Source organism: Salvelinus fontinalis, chromosome 11, assembly GCF_029448725.1.
Source record: "Salvelinus fontinalis isolate EN_2023a chromosome 11, ASM2944872v1, whole genome shotgun sequence".
NCBI classification, from domain to species: Eukaryota; Metazoa; Chordata; class Actinopteri; order Salmoniformes; family Salmonidae; genus Salvelinus; species Salvelinus fontinalis.
This window is the reverse complement of record NC_074675.1, coordinates 57,454,389-57,475,721: the sequence shown is the minus strand read 5'-3', so window position 1 is coordinate 57,475,721 and position 21,333 is coordinate 57,454,389. Positions and strand designations below refer to the sequence as shown.

The 21,333-nt window shown below is 41.7% G+C and overlaps 1 protein-coding gene across 1 annotated transcript in view; it reads right to left on the bottom strand.

Moving 5' to 3' along the window:
* The window catches only part of LOC129864762 (F-box/WD repeat-containing protein 7-like), a 126,722-nt gene that overhangs the window by 72,129 nt on the left and 33,260 nt on the right, over positions 1-21,333 (bottom strand). Inside the window, exons 6-8 of the mRNA XM_055937055.1 lie at positions 21,105-21,228; positions 14,512-14,639; positions 276-389 (exon numbers count right to left, since the gene is read on the bottom strand). Of these exons, the coding sequence (XP_055793030.1) occupies positions 276-389; positions 14,512-14,639; positions 21,105-21,228 (366 nt within the window). The remainder of the gene's footprint in view (positions 1-275; positions 390-14,511; positions 14,640-21,104; positions 21,229-21,333) is intronic.

The following is a 21,333-nucleotide window of genomic DNA, read 5'->3' as shown; positions in this document are numbered from 1 at the left end:
AGTAGGTATTATAGTATATAAACTGTGTGTGTTTAATCTGTAGATTATAGTAGGTATTATAGTATATAAACTGTGTGTTTAATCTGTAGATTATAGTAGGTATTATAGTATATAAACTGTGTGTTTAATCTGTAGATTATAGTGTGTGTGGAGAAAACAGTCTATGACTGGTTTGACTAGAGTCTTTGACAATTTTTGTGGGTGATTCCACTACCCTAGTGACACAGCCATGTCGTCCTTTACATGAAAACACCTGTGCGAGCTCGTAGCCTTACCTTGCCGGTGAGGGCAGACCACACTTTGAGAGTGTTGTCGTCAGACCCACTGACTATGAGGTCACCACAGAACTGTAGACACGTGATCACATGATCATCATGACCTTTTAACACCTGAGAGAGAGAGATGAAAGAGAAGAGGTAGAATGAAGAGGTTAATCCAGAGAGATTATACAAGGCTTTAATCCAGAGAGATTATACAAGCCTTTAATCCAGAGAGATTATACAAGCCTTCAATCCAGAGAGATTATACAAACCTTTAATCCAGAGAGATTATACAAGCCTTCATCCAGAGAGATTATACAAGCCTTCAATCCAGAGAGATTATACAAACCTTTAATCCAGAGAGATTATACTAGCCTTTAATCCAGAGAGATTATACTAGCCTTTAATCCAGAGAGATTATACAAGCCTTAATCCAGAGAGATTATACAAACCTTTAATCCAGACAGATTATACAAGCCTTCAATCCAGAGAGATTATACAAACCTTTAATCCAGAGAGATTATACTAGCCTTTAATCCAGAGAGATTATACTAGCCTTTAATCCAGAGATTATACAAGCCTTTAATCCAGAGAGATTATACAAACCTTTAATCCACAGAGATTATACAAGCCTCACAAAGGTGAGACCTGGACATTTGACCCCTCAACACACACCTGTATACAGAGCATTCAGAAAGTGTTCAGACCCCTTGACTTCTTCCACAGTTTGTAACGTTACAGCCTTATTCTAAAATTGATTACATAGATGTTTTTCCCCTCATCAATCTAAACACAATACCTCATAATGATTAAGAAAACGTTTAGACATTTTTGTACATTTATTAAAAATAAAAACTGAAATATCACATTTCCATAAGTATTCAGACCCTTTACTCAGTACTTTGTTGAAGCACCTTTGGCAGTGATTATAGCCTCGAGTCTTCTTGGGTATGACCTTACACGCTTGGCACACCTGTATTTGGGGAGTTTCTCCCGTTCCTCTCTGCAGATCCTCTCAAGCTCTGTCAGGTTGGATGGGGAGCGTCGCTGCACAGCTATTTTCAGGTCTCTACAGAGATGTTTGATCGGGTTCAAGTCCGGGCTCTGGCTGGGCCACTCAAGGACATTCAGAGACTTGTCCCGAAGCCACTCCTGCGTTCTCTTGTCTGTGTGCTTAGGGTCGTTGTCCTGTTGGAAGGTGAACCTTCGCCCCAGTCTGAGGTCCTGAGCGCTCTGGAGCAGGTTTTCATCAAGGATCTCTCTGTACGTTGCTCCGTTCATCTTTGCCTCGATCCTGACTAGTCTCCCAGTCCCTGCCACTGAAAAACATCCCCACAGCATGATGCTGCCACCACCATGCTTCACCTTAGGGATGCTGCCACCACCACGCTTCACCGTAGGGATGCTGCCACCACCATGCTTCACTGTAGGGATGCTGCCACCACCGTGCTTCACTGTAGGGATGCTGCCACCACCGTGCTTCACTGTAGGGATGCTGCCACCACCGTGCTTCACTGTAGGGATGCTGCCACCACCGTGCTTCACTGTAGGGATGCTGCCACCACCATGCTTCACCGTAGGAATGCTGCCACCACCATGCTTCACCGTAGGAATGCTGCCACCACCATGCTTCACCGTAGGGATGGTGCCAGGTTTCCTCCAGGCGTGATGCATGGACTTCAGGCCAAAGAGTTCAATCTTTGTTTCAACAGACCAGAGAATCTTGTTTCTCATGGTCTGAGTCCTTTAGGTGCCTTTTGGCAAACTCCAAGCGGGCTGTCATGTGCCTTTTACTGAGGAGTGGCTTCCATCTGGCCACTCTACCATAAAGGCCTGATTGGTGGAGTCCTGCAGAGATGGTTGTCCTTCTGGCAGGTTCTCCCATCTCCACAGAGGAACTCTGGAGCTCTGTCAGAGTGACCATCGGGTTCTTGGTCACCTCCCTGACCAAGGCCCTTCTCCCCCGATTGCTCAGTTTGGCTGGGCGTGTAGGAGTAAGTGACATATGTAGGTAGATATCACACTATTAAACAATAGATAGGTAAATAGTATAAGAACGCAGATGTGAGTGTGTTTGCCATTCTGGTAAATACAGGAAACCAAAGATTAGCAGATGATGTAGTAGTAACATAAAATACATGGATAACATATAAATATTAAAGATAGCTGAACATTAAAGTAACAAACCACATGGTAACATAGATCATGAGACCGTGGTAATGGAAATCTACTAAGGGACGTTCTGACCCTCTGACCCTTGTAGATTCTCCATTATGCTGTCAGACAGATAGGCGCTTAAAGAAATTGGACACTAGACACACAGTCTGCTGATTCTTTAAAGAGATACACATGTCAGAGAAATATGTGTTTAGGGCACTTAGACCCACTAGAAATATAGTCTACTCATTCCACTAGAAAAGCATACATACCAGAGAAATATGCCTGAGATGGCTGGACACTAATGAACAAGAAACACATAGTCTGCTGATTCCATTTGAGTGAAACTGACCAGACACATAGACGCCTATAAGCAATTGGATGCCCTAGAGAGGGGGGGGGGCACAAAGAGTGCATTGATTTAGTGGTAAAGGGAGGGTCCGGCCACCATTATAAACTGATTGAAGGCAGATGGTGGGGAATGACGTCATAGGGGACGGACAATACTATGTGGGTATAAATATAAAGGACTGGACTTCTGAGGGGGGGGGTTCCGCGGTGTGGGTTCCGCGGACATTCCAGATGGCTGTACAATTGTAATAAAGAGCATGATTGAATTTACAAGTTCTGATAAAGCGTTATATTTCTGAGATGATTTTCCACGACATATTTTGGCGAGCTAGCCAGGAGCTGATAGGGACTGGGACGTTCTTGGCTGATGATGGGTTCTTTGGACAATCTAACAAACAAGGGTGGCCGCCCAACTAGACGGTAAGCAAGTTCTTACAATAGTTGAAATGTATGGATTGCTTCAGAGATCCTGTCTCAGCGAGAGGAGCGCCACGTAAGTCTCTCTTTCAAATTTCCTAAAATGAAACCAGTAAATACAAAAGAACTTTTAAATTCAATGAATTTGCATGTATGTGTAATTTGGGGAATTGTATTAAATATAAATGCATGTGCATGTATAGAGAATGAGTGAATAGGCGATGTGAACTTTGCTTGTGTTGGGTGTTTAGTGGAGCATGCGCTCGTTCTAATTAGACCGTTCGAATGTGTAGCTTAAATGATGTGCTTGTTTGTGCCATCTGGCTGAGATGGCTGGCTATAATGTGGGACAGCCCATACGGTAAAAACAGATAATGTAGGTAGAAAATCCTGTGATACCTCTTCAATAAAATTAGTAGAAGGAATGCTTGGACAGGTTACTTATGAATAACGGCTCTAAAGATAACAGAGAACTGCATGAATAAGTAGTTAGAAAGCCACGATACCGCTCGTTAAAAAAGGAACATTTTTAAAGAGGTCTGATTGGGTGGATATTTAGTAAATAAATACTTCATGGATACCGCCTCAGAACGGGGGACTGTACGGATGAATATTTAGAAGGCAGGAAAAACGTTAGCCCGATTGTGCGGCGTTCAACTGCAAAAGTAGCTTATAAATATTAGGTTGTAGAAAAAACGTTTGCCCGATTGTGCGGCGTTCAACTGCAAAAGTAGTTAATACGGTCGAAACATAAATCAGTAGTTAAATAAATATTTCATGGTTAACGCTCTGAAAGGAGGACTGTACGGATGAATATTTAGGACGTTTGCCCGATTGTGCGGCGTTCAAATGCAAAAGAAATCCTGCGAATAAAAAACCGCTCTGTCTAGCTAACAGGGTTTTGTAATTCAGTAGGTCACGCCACAATACTAATCAAATAAAAGAAGAAAATATCAGTATTGGGGGTTGGGTAGGATATGAAGACAAGCTGATCCGATTAGACAGTAGTCTCTCGTCATATCGTAGAAATCCTATTAGCCTAGGCTTATGTTGAACAAAGGGATTAAGTCAATAAAGAAAGAACTGAGTTGTTTTGAGGTAAAAACAAAAGGATGAATGATAATGTTGTAAGAAATGAGTAGATCTGTGTAGAGATAGAACATTAGGAAGAAAGAAAGGACAGGTTGGGTTGTGTGTGAGTCTGTGACCAACTGCTGGTAGGAAGAGGCATGCGCAAGCCTCTCTGATAGTTAACTGAGTGTAATTTGAGAAGGAGAGTGCAGTTAACTGCTATTAGGCAGATGGAATGAAATTAAGGAACATCGAAGTAAAATAAGTTATAATCAAGGATAAAAACACTGATGTGATAAAGTAATAAGCGACCATAGTAGAATACTAGAAGGACAGAGACCAAAATATGAGAGGTTTGTTTCACTAAAACCGTGAATCGGGAATTAAACAGTAAAATGGGATAAAAGACAATGAAATAATAAGAATATAGATAAGAGGTAAGAAAGTATAGACAAAATAAATTAATAAAGGTAAAAGTAAGACGTTAGATAGAGATCTTAACGGAGCGGGCAGTGGACTGGTGTGACTCAGTTGGTAGAGCATGGTGCTTGCAACGCCAGGGTTGAGGGTTAAATTCCCATGGGGGACCAGGATGAATATGTATGAACTTTCCAATTTGTAAGTCGCTCTGGATAAGAGCATTTGCTAAATGACTTAAATGTAATGTAAATGTAATCATAAAATTGATTAGAATTATAAAATGAATAAATAATAATATCTGTAATGGGAAAAACACAGTGATATTTGAAGTATTGTACTAGAATAAGACATTAAGTCATCTGTAGTATTCAGAAATAATGTCTGTACTATATAGAGCGTGGTTTGGGAAGAGAAATTAAGTGATGTGACAAATGCATTTTTAATTGGAAAGGGGATTCGCTCTACCTTGGAAAAATAGTAAATAAAAGGTGTATAATACATGGGAGTATTTAGGAAAAATACAATAATTAGTGGCATGACAACAAAATGACTGTTTCCATAGAATAGGGAGAGAAGGACACTATTACCTGATGAACAGGATAAATAGGACAAGGGAATTAAACAGTCACATGGGACCAAAATGTGAAGCTCGATTTGCAGGCGTTCTGATGTCAACATTCTATCATCAGAAAATACATTGCGATGGGGTTGTGTGTGTGGTTCCTCTAGTCCTCGCAGACGTGCGGGTGATTGGCAGAACTATTGACAAGATCTAAGAACCAATAAGAAAATAGCTCTCTGTTCTGGATATAGGTATATCGGTTATGGGAAAATTAGTGTAATGTGACATTAGAACTTAGTGCGGTAGCAGGAAATGCCGCTATACAAGAGTTTATATCCTTGTCAAAATAACAGACAACTAATTGGTTTGAGGTTAGTGAGAATGGAATTTTTACTTGGCGGTGTGTAGTCTCTGAGGGAACAATGAGTGTTTCATAGAGATTACAGTTTATATGTGGTCAAGAAGAAGTATTAGATCACGTTTGACTTGACATCTAGTAAAGTAACGATGGAATATTAATTGTTAGACATTATATACCACAATTCTCTGGAACTGTTAAAGACGCTTTAGAATAAAATCTATGGATAAGTAAAATTATTGGTTTGCTGACTAAAAGGTAACATTGTGAATATTAACGATATGTACACTTTCTTTTCCAGAAAGAATAAGGGAAAAAAAGGGTTTTCAATCTTCTCTGGTCAACAATGTCATTGGAGACTAATTAACTGCTTTCCACAGTAATTAAAGTCAGCCGCTTTAAAAATAAAAATATCTGTATAAGGCTACAACATTGGAGTTCTGGATGAGTGAGTCCAGTCCCTGTGTGCTATTGGCTATGGTTTACTAGTAAGTGCACCATGTACTGGGAATGAATATGCATTAGTAGATATATTGGAAGGGTTTTTTCCAATTCAGTTTCAAATTGGGTATGCAAAAGGATGAACATGTTTTTGAAAAATGTATTTAAGTTGCTCCTAAAGAAAGGGGGAGTGGAAACATATTAATGGTGTCAAAATGCCCTGAATCCTAGGAATTTCCTGTGAAAGACTGATCACCTTTTACTAGAAATTGTTGGAACAGGTGGGATTTACTTATAAAATGTTTAAGACACCAGACTCTATTCAAACTGTATAATTACTTTGAAAATCTATTATGTCTCTGGGAAAATTATGAAGAGTTGTACCCTTAAATTGAATAAGTTATTCGAATAGGTTTATTTTAATTTTAATTTTTGATATAACATGGGTTCATGGGTAAAACTATCAGTTCCTTGGGGTTATGGTCTTTGGGTAAATACACAAATGTGTTTTGTTCATTATGCATATAAAAAGTGTTGAAAGTTATTCCAACGGGTTTATTGGAGTGTGGGTTTGTGAGGGTTTTTGTTGATAAATACATCATTTGTAATTCATCTGAGAGAACACTGGTGGAATAAGGGAGTTGTCATAAGAAGGTGACGTCAGAATGCTTTAAGGCATGGGAGAGAATATCACCACAAGTGGGTGTGGAGATCAAACCCACCCTAACCGACTGAACAGTGAGGGACAACTGTGTCTGATGACCTGTGAACTGTATCTAAAAAAGACATGCTGAAATGACATTATATTTGTTGGGAGAATAATGACTTAAAGTTATTGGGGTACTGATTTTTTATTATCAGGCCATTCATGAGAGAAACTGAGACAAAAGGGCTATTGGAAAATAGGTAATACTGGTATTTAAAGTGTTTAGTATAAATGTTCATTATTAAAGGGATGTTGTGTATTGAATAGATAAGGTCAAATTTGAGTTAAAGTAAACACTAAGGACTGTTATCCTGAATATTGGGTTGGAAAATGTATAAAATAAAAAATATAACTGTTTAGTTATTTGGATATAGAACTGTTTAACGTTAATAGGCTTAGGGAAGCTCTGGAAACGAATCCTGAGACAAGGAGGTTGACAGAACTTACAGAATTTTAGATTAAAGGTTTTTTGTTTCTTTCGTTTTATAATGTCATTGGAATTGGGATGATAAAATGTAATGTTTAATTGAATAAAAAGATAGTATGTTGTGCGATGATACCCAAGAATGAAGAAGAAAGAGACCAATAATAACAGGGGCATAGAATGAAACAGATGGACGTTTTCTCCAGGTTTAATTACATTACGAATAGTGGAAATTTATTGCAAATGTGTAATTATTATAAAAAAAAAAATTTTTTTTTTTTTTTTTTCTCTTTTTCTCGTTTGGTCAATTTATTTTTGTTTTGAGGAACATAAGGTTGTGTATATGTTCCTGAGGAGGGACTGATTGATATAAATGATATATAAATTGACTTAAGGATGTATTAAACAATGGCTGCTATGGGTTAGGGGACTCATAAATGAAGGTAATGGTAGTGAAGGGGTGTTATTTGTAGAAACTATGTATAATAATAGAGATAATTCACAGAAAAGGAAAGACAGCTGACTGTGTAAAATATAGGGAAAATTCTAAAGTAAATAGAACAATTCACATATCTAAAGATATGGTAAAAAGAATAAGTGGTGGCATTTTGAACACTAGAGCAAAAGTTTAAGAAACTTATGACTTAGTTTTGTGAGGATTGGATATTCTTCCAACTGGAAGACACTTGACTGAGTACATGTTATTTTACAGCAGTTGCCGTAGGGACCATCATTTAACTATCATTATGAATATTTCTGTGGCAGGAGGCCAGGTATTTGAGGCAGAATGGTTACATAGGGCTGTTATTAAAAATTAAGATTTAGTGATCTTGCTAATGTTGTCAGGAAATAACCCATGTGTAAGTGTGTATGTCCTCAGGAAAAAACAGCCAGAAATGGAAGGGCTTGGGCTGCATTCTGGAGACTGAGTGTACATCAAGATACACCAGGCTGGTGGTATACTTCTTACAACACTGCAGTGGTAAAGTTCTTCTTGTCTCTCTTTGGTGGGTGCATAAGTCTCACGAGAAATAAGGTCCAGCTGAATAATGGGTGAGCTTGAAAACACCATGACAGAGGATGTGGAATCAGAGAGAGAAAGAGAGAGAGACTAGATTCCACTATAGACATACTGGGTTGAGTTTGGAGGCTACTTGTTTTATTTTTAATACATCATGTGAAAGAGAATGGATGATAGGATATTATACTCTAAACAAACATGTTAAAGGGATTGATATGAAAGCATATACAGTGTTGAATTAATTCAAGAAGAGAGAATGTTAATTGTAGGTTATGCACATGATTATCAGTTGAAATGGAGTAGATGGGAAACTAAGTAAAAATGACATGATTTGGGAACACCTCTTAGAACCTGGGGCCGAAAGGGGAAGACTGGGTGGAAGCATGAGGAAGCTTTTTAGGGCTTTTATTTTTGTGGAGTCCAGCAGAAAAGTATCCTGGAGGCATAGAGTCAGGTAAAGAGAGAGTGGGAATTGTCATGGTCTCAGATTTCAGTTTGCATGAATATATTTATGCATAACACATAACATTGTCAATGCTGTTATGTTTTGTCTGTTGTTTTCCAAGTCTTATGTTTAGGAAACCAGAAGGAGAGGGGTTCGCCAGCTTCAGCTGGAATGTCTGTTTGTTGTGTGATGAGTGATGGAAGTAAGAGGATGTATGGTGCAATCATAGAACAGAGGCCATAAGTCTCTAAGTATGAATGCTTCACAGAAAGTAGGCAGAAACCTGAACCAGGATGAGAGGTTCTGCGTCTGATGATCCAAGGGGACCAGAAGGACCTCTCCCAGTGATACCAGGAGATCTAGTCCACGTTGGAGGGATCCGGAGGAAGTGGGATCAACCGAGGAGAGATGGACCCTATGAGGTGGCCAAAGCAACAAGAACGGCCGTCCAAGTGAAAAGAAGCCAGACGTGGTACCATCTGAACCACTGCAGCTGAGTCCTAACAGAGAGAAGGATACAACCACATAGAGATGAGGACACAGAGGATGCTGATTCACCAGGAGGGAGCCTGGAGGGAGCAGGAGCAGCGGAAACGATTGAGACGCCAGGGAGGAGCCAAGAAAACAGTAAATCAAGTGAAAGCCAAAATATGACACGTGCACTGACTAATGCACCCAGAAGAGGAGAAGAGGCCTCACAAGGAACAGAATAAGAACGTTTCTTTCCTAAAATTGAAAGCCTTCCAGATGGAAGCTAAGTCCGGCCTGAGGAGGGAGCCTCAGGTGAAGAAAGAGGAGGAAAAGTCCCGCAAGCTGAAGAAAATGGAGATTACCCCACAATTGACTTTTAAACTTTTGAATGGCCTCCTTTACAGACAATTGATGTTAGAACAACAAAAGAATAATGACATTGACATAACAGAAGTAACAGTGAATGCTAGTATAGAAACAACAGACTAATGCACAATCAAGATGTATTGTGGGAGCAGGAAGAGAAGAATGGAATCAGCCGAACAATCCAAAAAGACTGACAAGGTTTGAATCTCTGTTCCACCTCAATTTATAACAGAAGTAGGAGAACTGAAGTCTATCTCAATCATAAGGATCAAACCCTTATCGGAGATTGCACTCTGTGGATGGACATATCACCAAACAAAGGGACAAGTCGTTTGGGATCCGAAAGGATGTGACCTGACATTAATCAAAGAAAAAGACGAGAGGGTGCTCATCATGAATCAGATTGAACCAGTTGAAGGTGAAGAATTAATAGTTGAAATAACAAGAACAACAGTGACCGAAGGGAGTAGCACCACTGTCATTAAGATTGATCCTACCCCTGCACATGAACAGGAAGAACCTGTGACAACAACAAGGCTGCTGTGACGACCACAGTAGCTACCACTAGATGACATCGACTGCCCTTACCAAGCAGACCACCGTGCCAACAAAGCAACCTGAGACATCAGTCAGAGTTTTTACTGATATTTGAAACTTTCTGATAAACTCTAATGATCTACCTCAAGATAAGAACATTGAAAAAGCAACAGAATTAGATATATCAGAATCAGAACCACTCAAGGACACCACATGAGAAGAAGTAGTGAAGAAGGAGTGATACGAATGGGCTAAGTATATGGCAAACAGACACAGAATGGACAATTGTATTTTGTGAAGAAAATCACCTTTGTCTGATCTTTTAATAGTCTCTGAACCAGCATCATGTAAAAACTGTGTAAGTTGGGAAAAATGACTATTGTACCAATAGAAAGTATTCTTTCCCTTGTGTGACATAAAATGTAGGATTGTTCTGGTTAAGGACTAGGGGAAAAATTATGTTGAATGAGACCATGCTGGGAGACAATGATTGTGCTGCCTATAACATTAGAACTGAATTAAATGTACCTTAATTAGACAGAGGTACCGTGGTTAAAGGAAAATATTAATGTTGTTACAGACACCACACCGAAGGATTTGATGTAGGAAACACCACTGTAGAATGTGATACTATTTGGGTGTTAGAGAATGCGGGAGTTCGTAAAAGTAATGATAAAGGGTTGATTATGAATATAAAAGGGTTGTGTGGTCATATAACTCAGGTTGCGCCATCTCTTACTATGTTGAAAAATCAAGACAGAGGTATTGCTGATAGTTTCTGGATGTGTGAAAAAAACTAACTGTTGAATGTATTGCCTGATGGATGGATTGGTCCTTGTGCCTTAGTTAGAGCAATTAAATAGGTTACTATTATTGAATCACTCCATGATGACTATGTTAAACCTAGAGTTAAAGTGGTTTATGATAAGGATCCTGAGGTATACCTTAATGCAATTGGACTGCTTAGAGGTCTACCTAGGGATTTCAAGGCCAGAGATGAGGTTAAATCAGGATTTGAATCTATATTTCTGTGGATAATACCAAATAAGAACTTAAAGTGGGGATTCATGTTTGCTAGGATGACCATCATGTTGGGAGGAGGGTTGTTGGCTTTGGGTATTGCATTTTGTTGTGTTATACCCCTGGTAAAGTCAATTGTGGTTCAGACAACAGTTAAATAGATGTCTGTAAGGAGAGATGACCCTCCTGTGGTGATTGATCCTGTACCGGGAAGCCCAGGCAAGTATACTAATAAGTATGGAAAGCCTTGCAATGCGGTTGGAGGACCTCTTGACTGCCCCTTTGGTAACCGTAACTGTCTCTATGAAGTGATTGGGGGTGGGGGAGGGGGGGTCATGCGTGTCATGGTTTCCATGTATATGTTCAATTACCCAGTTCAGATTAATGTTTACTCATACATGTCCACAAAAAGTGTAATTTGCGTCACAATTGCAAGTGGTGTACAAAAATTCATGAGGATGGTCATTATCATCACCTAGAACCTTTTTTCTGTCAAAGTGTCAAAGAAGAGATTGTCTTATATGTAAGGATGAGGACTGTGGTCTTATGTAAAGGGGTTTTAGCATATCTATTTTGCCTAATGCTTTGTGTTCTTTGTAACCTCAGGCAGGGATTCATACTACATGCTCATTGCTTCATCAAAATATAATGGTTGATTATTAGTATTTTTTATTTTAACTAGATCTTTCATTCCTATTTTATGTTATTAATTGGAGATGTTTGGTCTAGTTGGGTTTTGTAAGAATATTATGTTTCAATTGGATCTTTTCTTCCTGTCTGTGTTTATGTATTGGAGATGTTTGGTACAAGTGATTTGTAAGCTTTATTTTGATAATGTTTTAGTCAATTGTTGGTATTGATATCTACTCTCTCTTTATGTCATTTTTAGTATGGTTTTTGAGGTTAATTACCCTCAAGAGGAGGGATTATGTAGGAGTAAGTGACATATGTAGGTAGATATCACACTATTAAACAATAGACAGGTAAATAGTATAAGAAGGCAGATGTGAATGCATTTGCCATTCTGGTAAATACAGGAAACCGAAGATTGGCAGATGGTGTGGTGGTAGCGAACCACATGTTGACAGGGGTCATGGGACCGTGGTGATGGAGGTCTACTGGGGGATGTTCTGGCCCTCTGACCCTTTGACCCTTGTATATTCTCCATTGTGCTGGCGGGTTGACCAGACATGCGGACGCCTACAGGGCGCTTTGACACACTAGATTTATAGTCTACACATTCCACTAGAAAAGCATACATGTCAGAGAAATATGTGTTTAGGGCACTTAGACCCATTAGACACATAGTTTGCTTATTCCATTAAGGACACATACCAGAGAACATGTTGGGGCACTGAGTTAAATACAGGGTTGAGTCATAGGCTTATAGGATAGATGGACATATATTATTTCTAAGACAAGCACGGGTCTGGCGACTATTATAATTTAACTGAAAGCAGATAATGGGCGTTAGTAGGTGTGAACAAGCAGGAAGCCTGAACTAAAAAGATAAGGATGGCAGGAAGAATTATGGGAAGTATGTTTATTTGCATATGGGGTGGACCCATATGCTATTTGTGTATAAAGAACGAACGAGTGCTCTGGGAGGGGGTTCGGTGGGACATTCGAGATGGTCATACTATTGTAAATAAAAGCATGTTTTTGATTACAAAAGTTCTTGTAAGAGTTATATTTCTGAGATGATTTTCCACGACAGGCCCTTCTCCCCCGATTGCTCAGTTTGGCCGGGCGGCAGCTCTAGGAAGAGTCTTGGTGGTTCCAAACTTCCATTTAAGAATGATGGAGGCCACTGTGTTCTTGGGGACCTTCAATGCTGCAGAAATGTTTTGGTACCTTTCCCCAGATCTGTGCCTCGACACAATCCAGTCTCAGAGCTCTACGGACAATTCCTTCGATCTCATGTCTTGGTTTTTGCTCTGACATGCACTGTCAACTGTGGGACCTTATATAGACAGGTGTGTGCCTTTCCAAGTCATGTCCAAACCATTGAATTTACCACAGGTGGATCAAGTTGTAGAAACATCTCAAGGATGATTCATGGAAACAGGATGCACCTGATCTAAATGTAGACTCACAGCAAAGGGTCTAAATACATAGTTTTATTTACTTTTAATACATTTACTCTCTATATGTTATATAATACCTTAGGTGAGGTGATATCTCCAGTCCTCTCTATATAATACTGTAGATGAGGTGATATCCCCAGTCCTCTCTATATAATACCTTAGGTGAGGTGATATCCCCAGTCCTCTCTATATAATACCTTAGGTGAGGTGATATCCCCAGTCCTCTCTATATAATACCTTAGGTGAGGTGATATCCCCAGTCCTCTCTATATAATACCTGAGGTGAGGTGATATCCCCAGTCCTCTCTATATAATACCTTAGGTGAGGTGATATCCCCAGTCCTCTCTATATAATACCTTAGGTGAGGTGATATCCCCAGTCCTCTCTATATAATACCTTAGGTGAGGTGATATCCCCAGTCCTCTCTATATAATACCTTAGGTGAGGTGATATCCCCAGTCCTCTCTATATAATACCTTAGGTGAGGTGATATCTCCAGTCCTCTCTATATAATACCTTAGGTGAGGTGATATGCCCAGTCCTCTCTATATAATACCTTAGGTGAGGTGATATGCCCAGTCCTCTCTATATAATACCTTAGGTGAGGTGATATCTCCAGTCCTCTCTATATAATACCTTAGGTGAGGTGATATCTCCAGTCCTCTCTATATAATACCTTAGGTGAGGTGATATCCCCAGTCCTCTCTATATAATACCTTAGGTGAGGTGATATCTCCAGTCCTCTCTATATAATACCTTAGGTGAGGTGATATCTCCAGTCCTCTCTATATAATACCTTAGGTGAGGTGATATCCCCAGTCCTCTCTATATAATACCTTAGGTGAGGTGATATCCCCAGTCCTCTCTATATAATACCTTAGGTGAGGTGATATCCCCAGTCCTCTCTATATAATACCTTAGGTGAGGTGATATCTCCAGTCTTCTCTATATAATACCTTAGGTGAGGTGATATGCCCAGTCCTCTCTATATAATAGCTTAGGTGAGGTGATATCCCCAGTCCTCTCTATATAATACCTTAGGTGAGGTGATATCTCCAGTCCTCTCTATATAATACCTTAGGTGAGGTGATATCCCCAGTCCTCTCTATATAATACCTTAGGTGAGGTGATATCTCCAGTCCTCTCTATATAATACCTTAGGTGAGGTGATATCCCCAGTCCTCTCTATATAATACCTTAGGTGAGGTGATATCTCCAGTCCTCTCTATATAATACCTTAGGTGAGGTGATATCCCCAGTCCTCTCTATATAATACCTTAGGTGAGGTGATATCTCCAGTCCTCTCTATATAATACCTTAGGTGAGGTGATATCCCCAGTCCTCTCTATATAATACCTTAGGTGAGGTGATATCCCCAGTCCTCTCTATATAATACCTTAGGTGAGGTGATATCCCCAGTCCTCCAGTTGCTCTCTATGTGGTGTTGTTGTACGTAGCCACTCTTCCAGGGTGAGTGGAGGAACCCAGTCTTTCTTCTCTTCACAACCAGGGGTTCTTCAATACCTGGTTAAATTAAATAACATGAACACAGGGTTAAATAACATCAACACAGGGTTAAATAACAGTAATACTGACAAACACAGGGTTAAATAACATCAACACAGGGTTAAATAACATGAATACTGACATGAACACAGGGTTAAATAACATTAATACTGACATGAACACAGGGTTAAATAACAGTATTACTGACAAACACAGGGTTAAATAATATTAATACTGACAAACACAGGGTTAAATAACATCAACACAGGGTTAAATAACATCAACACAGGGTTAAATAACATCAACACAGGGTTAAATAACATCAACACAGGGTTAAATAACATCAACACAGGGTTAAATAACATCAACACAGGGTTAAATAACATCAACACAGGGTTAAATAACATTAATACTGACAAACACAGGGTTAAATAACATCAACACGGGGTTAAATAACATCAACACGGGGTTAAATAACATCAACACAGGGTTAAATAACATCAACACAGGGTTAAATAACATCAACACAGGGTTAAATAACATGAACACAGGGTTAAATAACATCAACACAGGGTTAAATAACATCAACACGGGGTTAAATAACATCAACACGGGGTTAAATAACATTAATACTGACAAACACAGGGTTAAATAACATTAATACTGACAAACACAGGGTTAAATAACAGTGATACTGACAAACACAGGGTTAAATAACATCAACACAGGGTTAAATAACAGTAATACTGACATGAACACAGGGTTAAATAACATCAACACAGGGTTAAATAACATTAATACTGACATGAACACAGGGTTAAATAACAGTATTACTGACATGAACACAGGGTTAAATAACATTAATACTGACATGAACACAGGGTTAAATAACATCAACACAGGGTTAAATAACATTAATACTGACATGAACACAGGGTTAAATAACATCAACACAGGGTTAAATAACAGTATTACTGACATGAACACAGGGTTAAATAACATTAATACTGACATGAACACAGGGTTAAATAACAGTAATGGAGTAATGTAATGCTAAAGCTATTGCTAGCTGCTAATGTATTGGTATGGGTGTAATGTAATGCTAAAGCTATTGCTAGCTGCTAATGTATTGGTATGGGTGTAGTCTTAGCGGTAAATCCATCTGACAGACAGTGAGAGCTGATGCCCTGCAGTGGAGGAGTGGTCAGTCAGAGGTTTGTGTGTGTAGGTGTAGGTGTAGGTGTGTGTGTGTGTGTGTGTGTGTGTGTGTGTGTGTGTGTGTGTGTGTGTGTGTGTGTGTGTGTGTGTGTGTGTGTGTGTGTGTGTGTGTGTGTGTGTGTGTGTGTGTGTGTGTAGGTGTAGGTGTGCCATCTTGCTAGATCTTTCTAGATGGTACCAACAAACATGATCGCCCTGTTCCTAGCCAACTTCGCAGTATTTTGTAATTTTTTTGTTATTTCTTAAATGATTACTTACTGCCGGATTTTGGGGGGGATATTAGATCGGCGGTCATTCAACAGAAATCCGAGCAGAAATTTCACCTGACCTGGATCTGTTGTTTGAACTTCCCGAGGCAGCTCTATTCATCCCGGGGAGTTACACCAAAGCGCCGACGCCGGAGGTAGAAGGAGTGGGGTCCTAGTCAGACTTAAGCGGAGTGCATACCATCCACCGCTTCCAAGTATATTACTCTAACGGTGAGTCCCTGGAAAATAAAGTAGACGAGCTCAGGGCGAGGATCACCTTCCAGAGAAACCCCATTTATTGTAGGTGGAGACTTTAATAAAGGAGGAAAATGCTACCGAGATTCTATCAACATCTCCTGTGCTACACGGACTACTCTCCCTTATGGGACGGTTACATGGCCCTCTGCCGCCCTGCCTTCGACAAATCAGATCATGCCTCCATTCTGCTCCTCTTGAACTAATAGGCAGAAACTTAAAAAGGATGTTCCCTTCGTAAGGACTGTTCAACATTGGTCTAACCTACCGGAATCTATGTTTCAAGATTATTTTTATCAAGCATACTAGAAAATGTTCCGGGTCGCCTCAGGATAGTATCGACATATACACTGACTTGATGACTTGGTTCATCAGGAAGCGCATAGAAGATGTTGTTCCCACTGTGACGAGTACAATTTATCCAAAGCAAAAAACCGTGTACAGATGACATCATACGCGCCAAGCTGAAAGCGCAAACCACCACATTTTACCATGGAAAAGGTGACTGGGAACATGGACGTGTACAAACAGACCAGCTATGACCTTCGTAAGGCAACAAAGGAGGGCGACCACATTACAGGGACAAAGTGGAGTCACAATTCAAAAGGTTCAGAAACGAGACGTAAGTGGCGAGGACTCCAGGCAATCATGGATTATAAAGGAAAAGCCAGCCACATAGCGGGTTGACCCCAAGCGGTGAGGGCAACGACACCTCCGCCACGCTGATCCTCAACACTGGGGCCCCACAAGGGTGCATGCTCCGCCCCCTCCTGAACTTCCTGTTCACCCATGACCGCATGGCCACGCAAAGAAAGATGCCCAGGGTCCTTGCTCATCTGCGTGAACGTGCCTTAGGCATGCTGCAAGGAGGCATGAGCACCGCAAATGTGGCCAGGGCAATACATTTCAATGTCCGTACTGTGAGATGCCTAAGACAGCGCTACAGGGAGACAGGACGGACAGCTGATCGTCCTTGCAGTGGCAGCCCACGTGTAACAACACCTGCACAGGATCGGTTCATCCGAACATCACACCTGCGGGACAGGTACAGGATGGCAACAACAACTGCCTGAGTTACACCAGGAACGCACAATCCCTCCATCAGTGCTGACTGTCCACAATAGGCTGAGAGAGGCTGGACTGAGGGCTTGTAGGCCTGTTGTAAGGCAGATCCTCACCAAACATCAATGGCAACAATGTCGCCTATGTCCACAAACCCACCGTCGCTGGACCAGACAGGACTGGCGAAAAGTGCTCTTCGCTAACGAGTCGCTGTTTTGTCTCACTAGGGGTGAGGGTCGGATTCACGTTTATCGTCGAAGGAATGAGCGTTACACCGAGGTCTGTACTCTGGAGCAGGATCGAGGTGGAGGTGGAGGGTCCGTCATGGTCTGGGGCGGTGTGACACAGCATCATCGGACTGAGCTTGTTGTCATTGCAGGAAATCGCAACGCTGTGCGTTACAGGGAAGACATCCTCCTCCCTCATGTGGTACCCTTCCTGAAGTCTCATCCTGACATGACCCTCGAGCATGACAATGCCACCCGCCATACTGCTCGTTCTGTACTCCAGAGTACAGGCCTCGATGTAACGCTCATTACTGACCTGTTAGCAAAGATTACAATAACTAACTCTGTCATCTGTGGTGTTAGCTAGCTAGCTGGCTCGATAAACATGGTGCTAAAATATCACATAGGCACTAATAGTCAACATAGCTAGCTAACGTTAACATTTTGAACTTTTTTCCGTCAACGAGCCTTCTGACTTGTGGCGTAACATTAGTTAATTACCGGTGTGCTGATCTGACCAGCACCAATCATATCCGTAAATTGATGAATAAAAAAAGGTTGGCAATAGGTTTAGTTACCTAAGAATCTTCCAGAATGTTTAAGGGACAAAGAAAGCAGTAGATCAGTGGACATTCTCACTTCTCAAACTACGGTCAGATTTGAATCCTTCAGACAGAAATCGTTGTTACATATGTTTTCCCACACTCACTCTCCTTGTTAGATATTATGCACATTTTAAAATTGTACCTTTATTTATTTAACTAGGCAAGTCAGCTAAGAACAAATTCTTATTTACAACCTCACTCTATCCAATCGTAGCATTAGGATCAAGTTACAACCCGCCCATTTCTTGACAGACAGCTCAGCTAGACAATTCAGTTGTTTTGAATTTGGTCCTGGCAAGCGGAGTTGTTTAGAGATTCATCCTGACAGCTGAACAAAACACGGCATGCTAACACGGCATGCTAACACGGCAGGCTAACACGGCAGGCTAATATAACACGGCAGGCTAACATAACACGGCAGGCTAACATAACACGGCAGGCTAACATAACACGGCAGGCTAACACGGCAGGCTAACATAACACGGCAGGCTAACACGGCAGGCTAACACGGCAGGCTAACATAATACGGTAGGCTAACACGGCAGGCTAACATAACACGGCAGGCTAACATAACACGGCAGGCTAACATAACACGGCAGGCCAACATAACACGGCAGGCCAACATAACACGGCAGGCTAACATAACACGGCAGGCTAACATAACACGGGAGGCTAACATAACACGGGAGGCTAACATAACACGGCAGGCTAACATAACACGGCAGGCTAACATAACACGGCAGGCTAACACGGCAGGCTAGCATAACACGGCAGGCTAACATAACACGGCGGGCTAACATAACACGGCGGGCTAACATAACACGGCGGGCTAACATAACACGGCGGGCTAACATAACACGGCGGGCTAACATAACACGGCGGGCTAACATAACACGGCGGGCTAACATAACACGGCGGGCTAACATAACACGGCGGGCTAACATAACACGGCGGGCTAACATAACACGGCGGGCTAACATAACACGGCGGGCTAACATAACACGGCGGGCTAACATAACACGGCGGGCTAACACGGCAGGCTAACACGGCAGGCTAACACGGCAGGCTAACATAACACGGGAGGCTAACATAACACGGGAGGCTAACATAACACGGGAGGCTAACATAACACGGCGGGCTAACATAACACGGCGGGCTAACATAACACGGCGGGCTAACATAACACGGCGGGCTAACATAACACGGCGGGCTAACACGGCAGGCTAACACGGCAGGCTAACACGGCAGGCTAACATAACACGGCAGGCTAACATAACACGGCAGGCTAACATAACACGGCAGGCTAACATAACACGGCAGGCTAACATAACACGGCAGGCTAACATAACACGGCAGGCTAACACGGCAGGCTAATATAACACGGCAGGCTAACATAACACGGCAGGCTAACATAACACGGCAGGCTAACATAACACGGCAGGCTAACATAACACGGCAGGCTAACATAACACGGCAGGCTAACATAACACGGCAGACTAACATAACGCGGCAGGCTAACATAACACGGCAGGCTAACATAACACGGCAGGCTAACATAACACGGCAGGCTAACATAACACGGTAGGCTAATATAACACGGCAGGCTAATATAACACGGCAGGCTAATATAACACGGCAGGCTAATATAACACGGCAGGCTAACATAACACGGCAGGCTAACATAACACGGCAGGCTAACATAACACGGCAGGCTAACATAACACGGAAGGCTAACACGGTAGGCTAATATAACACGGCAGGCTAATATAACACGGCAGGCTAATATAACACGGCAGGCTAACATAACACGGCAGGCTAACATAACACGGCAGGCTAACATAACACGGCAGGCTAACACGGCAGGCTAACATAACACGGCAGGCTAACATAACACGGCAGGCTAACATAACACGGCAGGCTAATATAACACGGCAGGCTAACATAACACGGCAGGCTAACATAACACGGCAGGCTAACATAACACGGCAGGCTAACACGTCAGGCTAACATAACACGGCAGGCTAACATAACACGGCAGGCTAACATAACACGGCAGGCTAACATAACACGGTAGGCTAACATAACACGGCAGGCTAACACGGCAGGCTAACATAACACGGCAGGCTAACATAACACGGCAGGCTAACATAACACGGCAGGCTAACATAACACGGTAGGCTAACATAACACGGCAGGCTAACACGGCAGGCTAACATAACACGGCAGGCTAACATAACACGGCAGGCTAACATAACACGGCAGGCTAACAGATTGTTATCTGTAGCGCCATAGACTGATCAGCTGAAACATCATCAATAACTCAATGCATGATACACTCTCCTGTTGAATACGTATTCACCTGTATTGTGGATAGGCAACATCTTAAAATGGACCCAGTTTATCAAGAGAGATATAACATTCTAATACAACGATTACCATTATATTACCAATATGTTGCTGTATTTTCAAATCAATGAATTAAATGCGGCTGTCTCTGGGAAATGATGTCATCATAAGTTACGGCCACCTTGACCTCCAGAAATCAGTAACGGTCCTAACAAATCCATATCGGTCATTCCCTCCGTGTGTGTGTGTCCTCTCTGTGTGTGTGTGTTGTACCCTCCTCTCTGTGTGTGTGTGTGTCCTCTGTGTGTGTGTGTGTGTGTGTCCTCTGTGTGTGTGTGTGTGTGTCCTCCGTGTGTGTCCTCTCTGTGTGTGTGTGTTGTACCCTCCTCTCTGTGTGTGTGTGTCCTCTGTGTGTGTGTGTGTGTGTGTGTGTGTGTGTGTGTGTGTGTGTGTGTGTGTGTGTGTGTGTGTGTGTGTGTGTGTGTGTGTGTGTGTGTGTGTGTGTGTGTGTGTGGTACGTACCCTCCTCTCTACACTTCTCCCTCCACAGCAGGTTATCCTCTGCCAGTATCCTCCAATAGGAACAGGTCTGAGCAGCATGCATGAGATCTCTGGGCCCAAGGAACGTCAGGACATACAGGGCCAACTACAGGAAAGAGACATTCATATCACTGACCTATCACCATTTAACAACAATCACATATACATTACCGTTCACAAGTTTGGGGTCACTTAGAAATGTCCTTGTTTT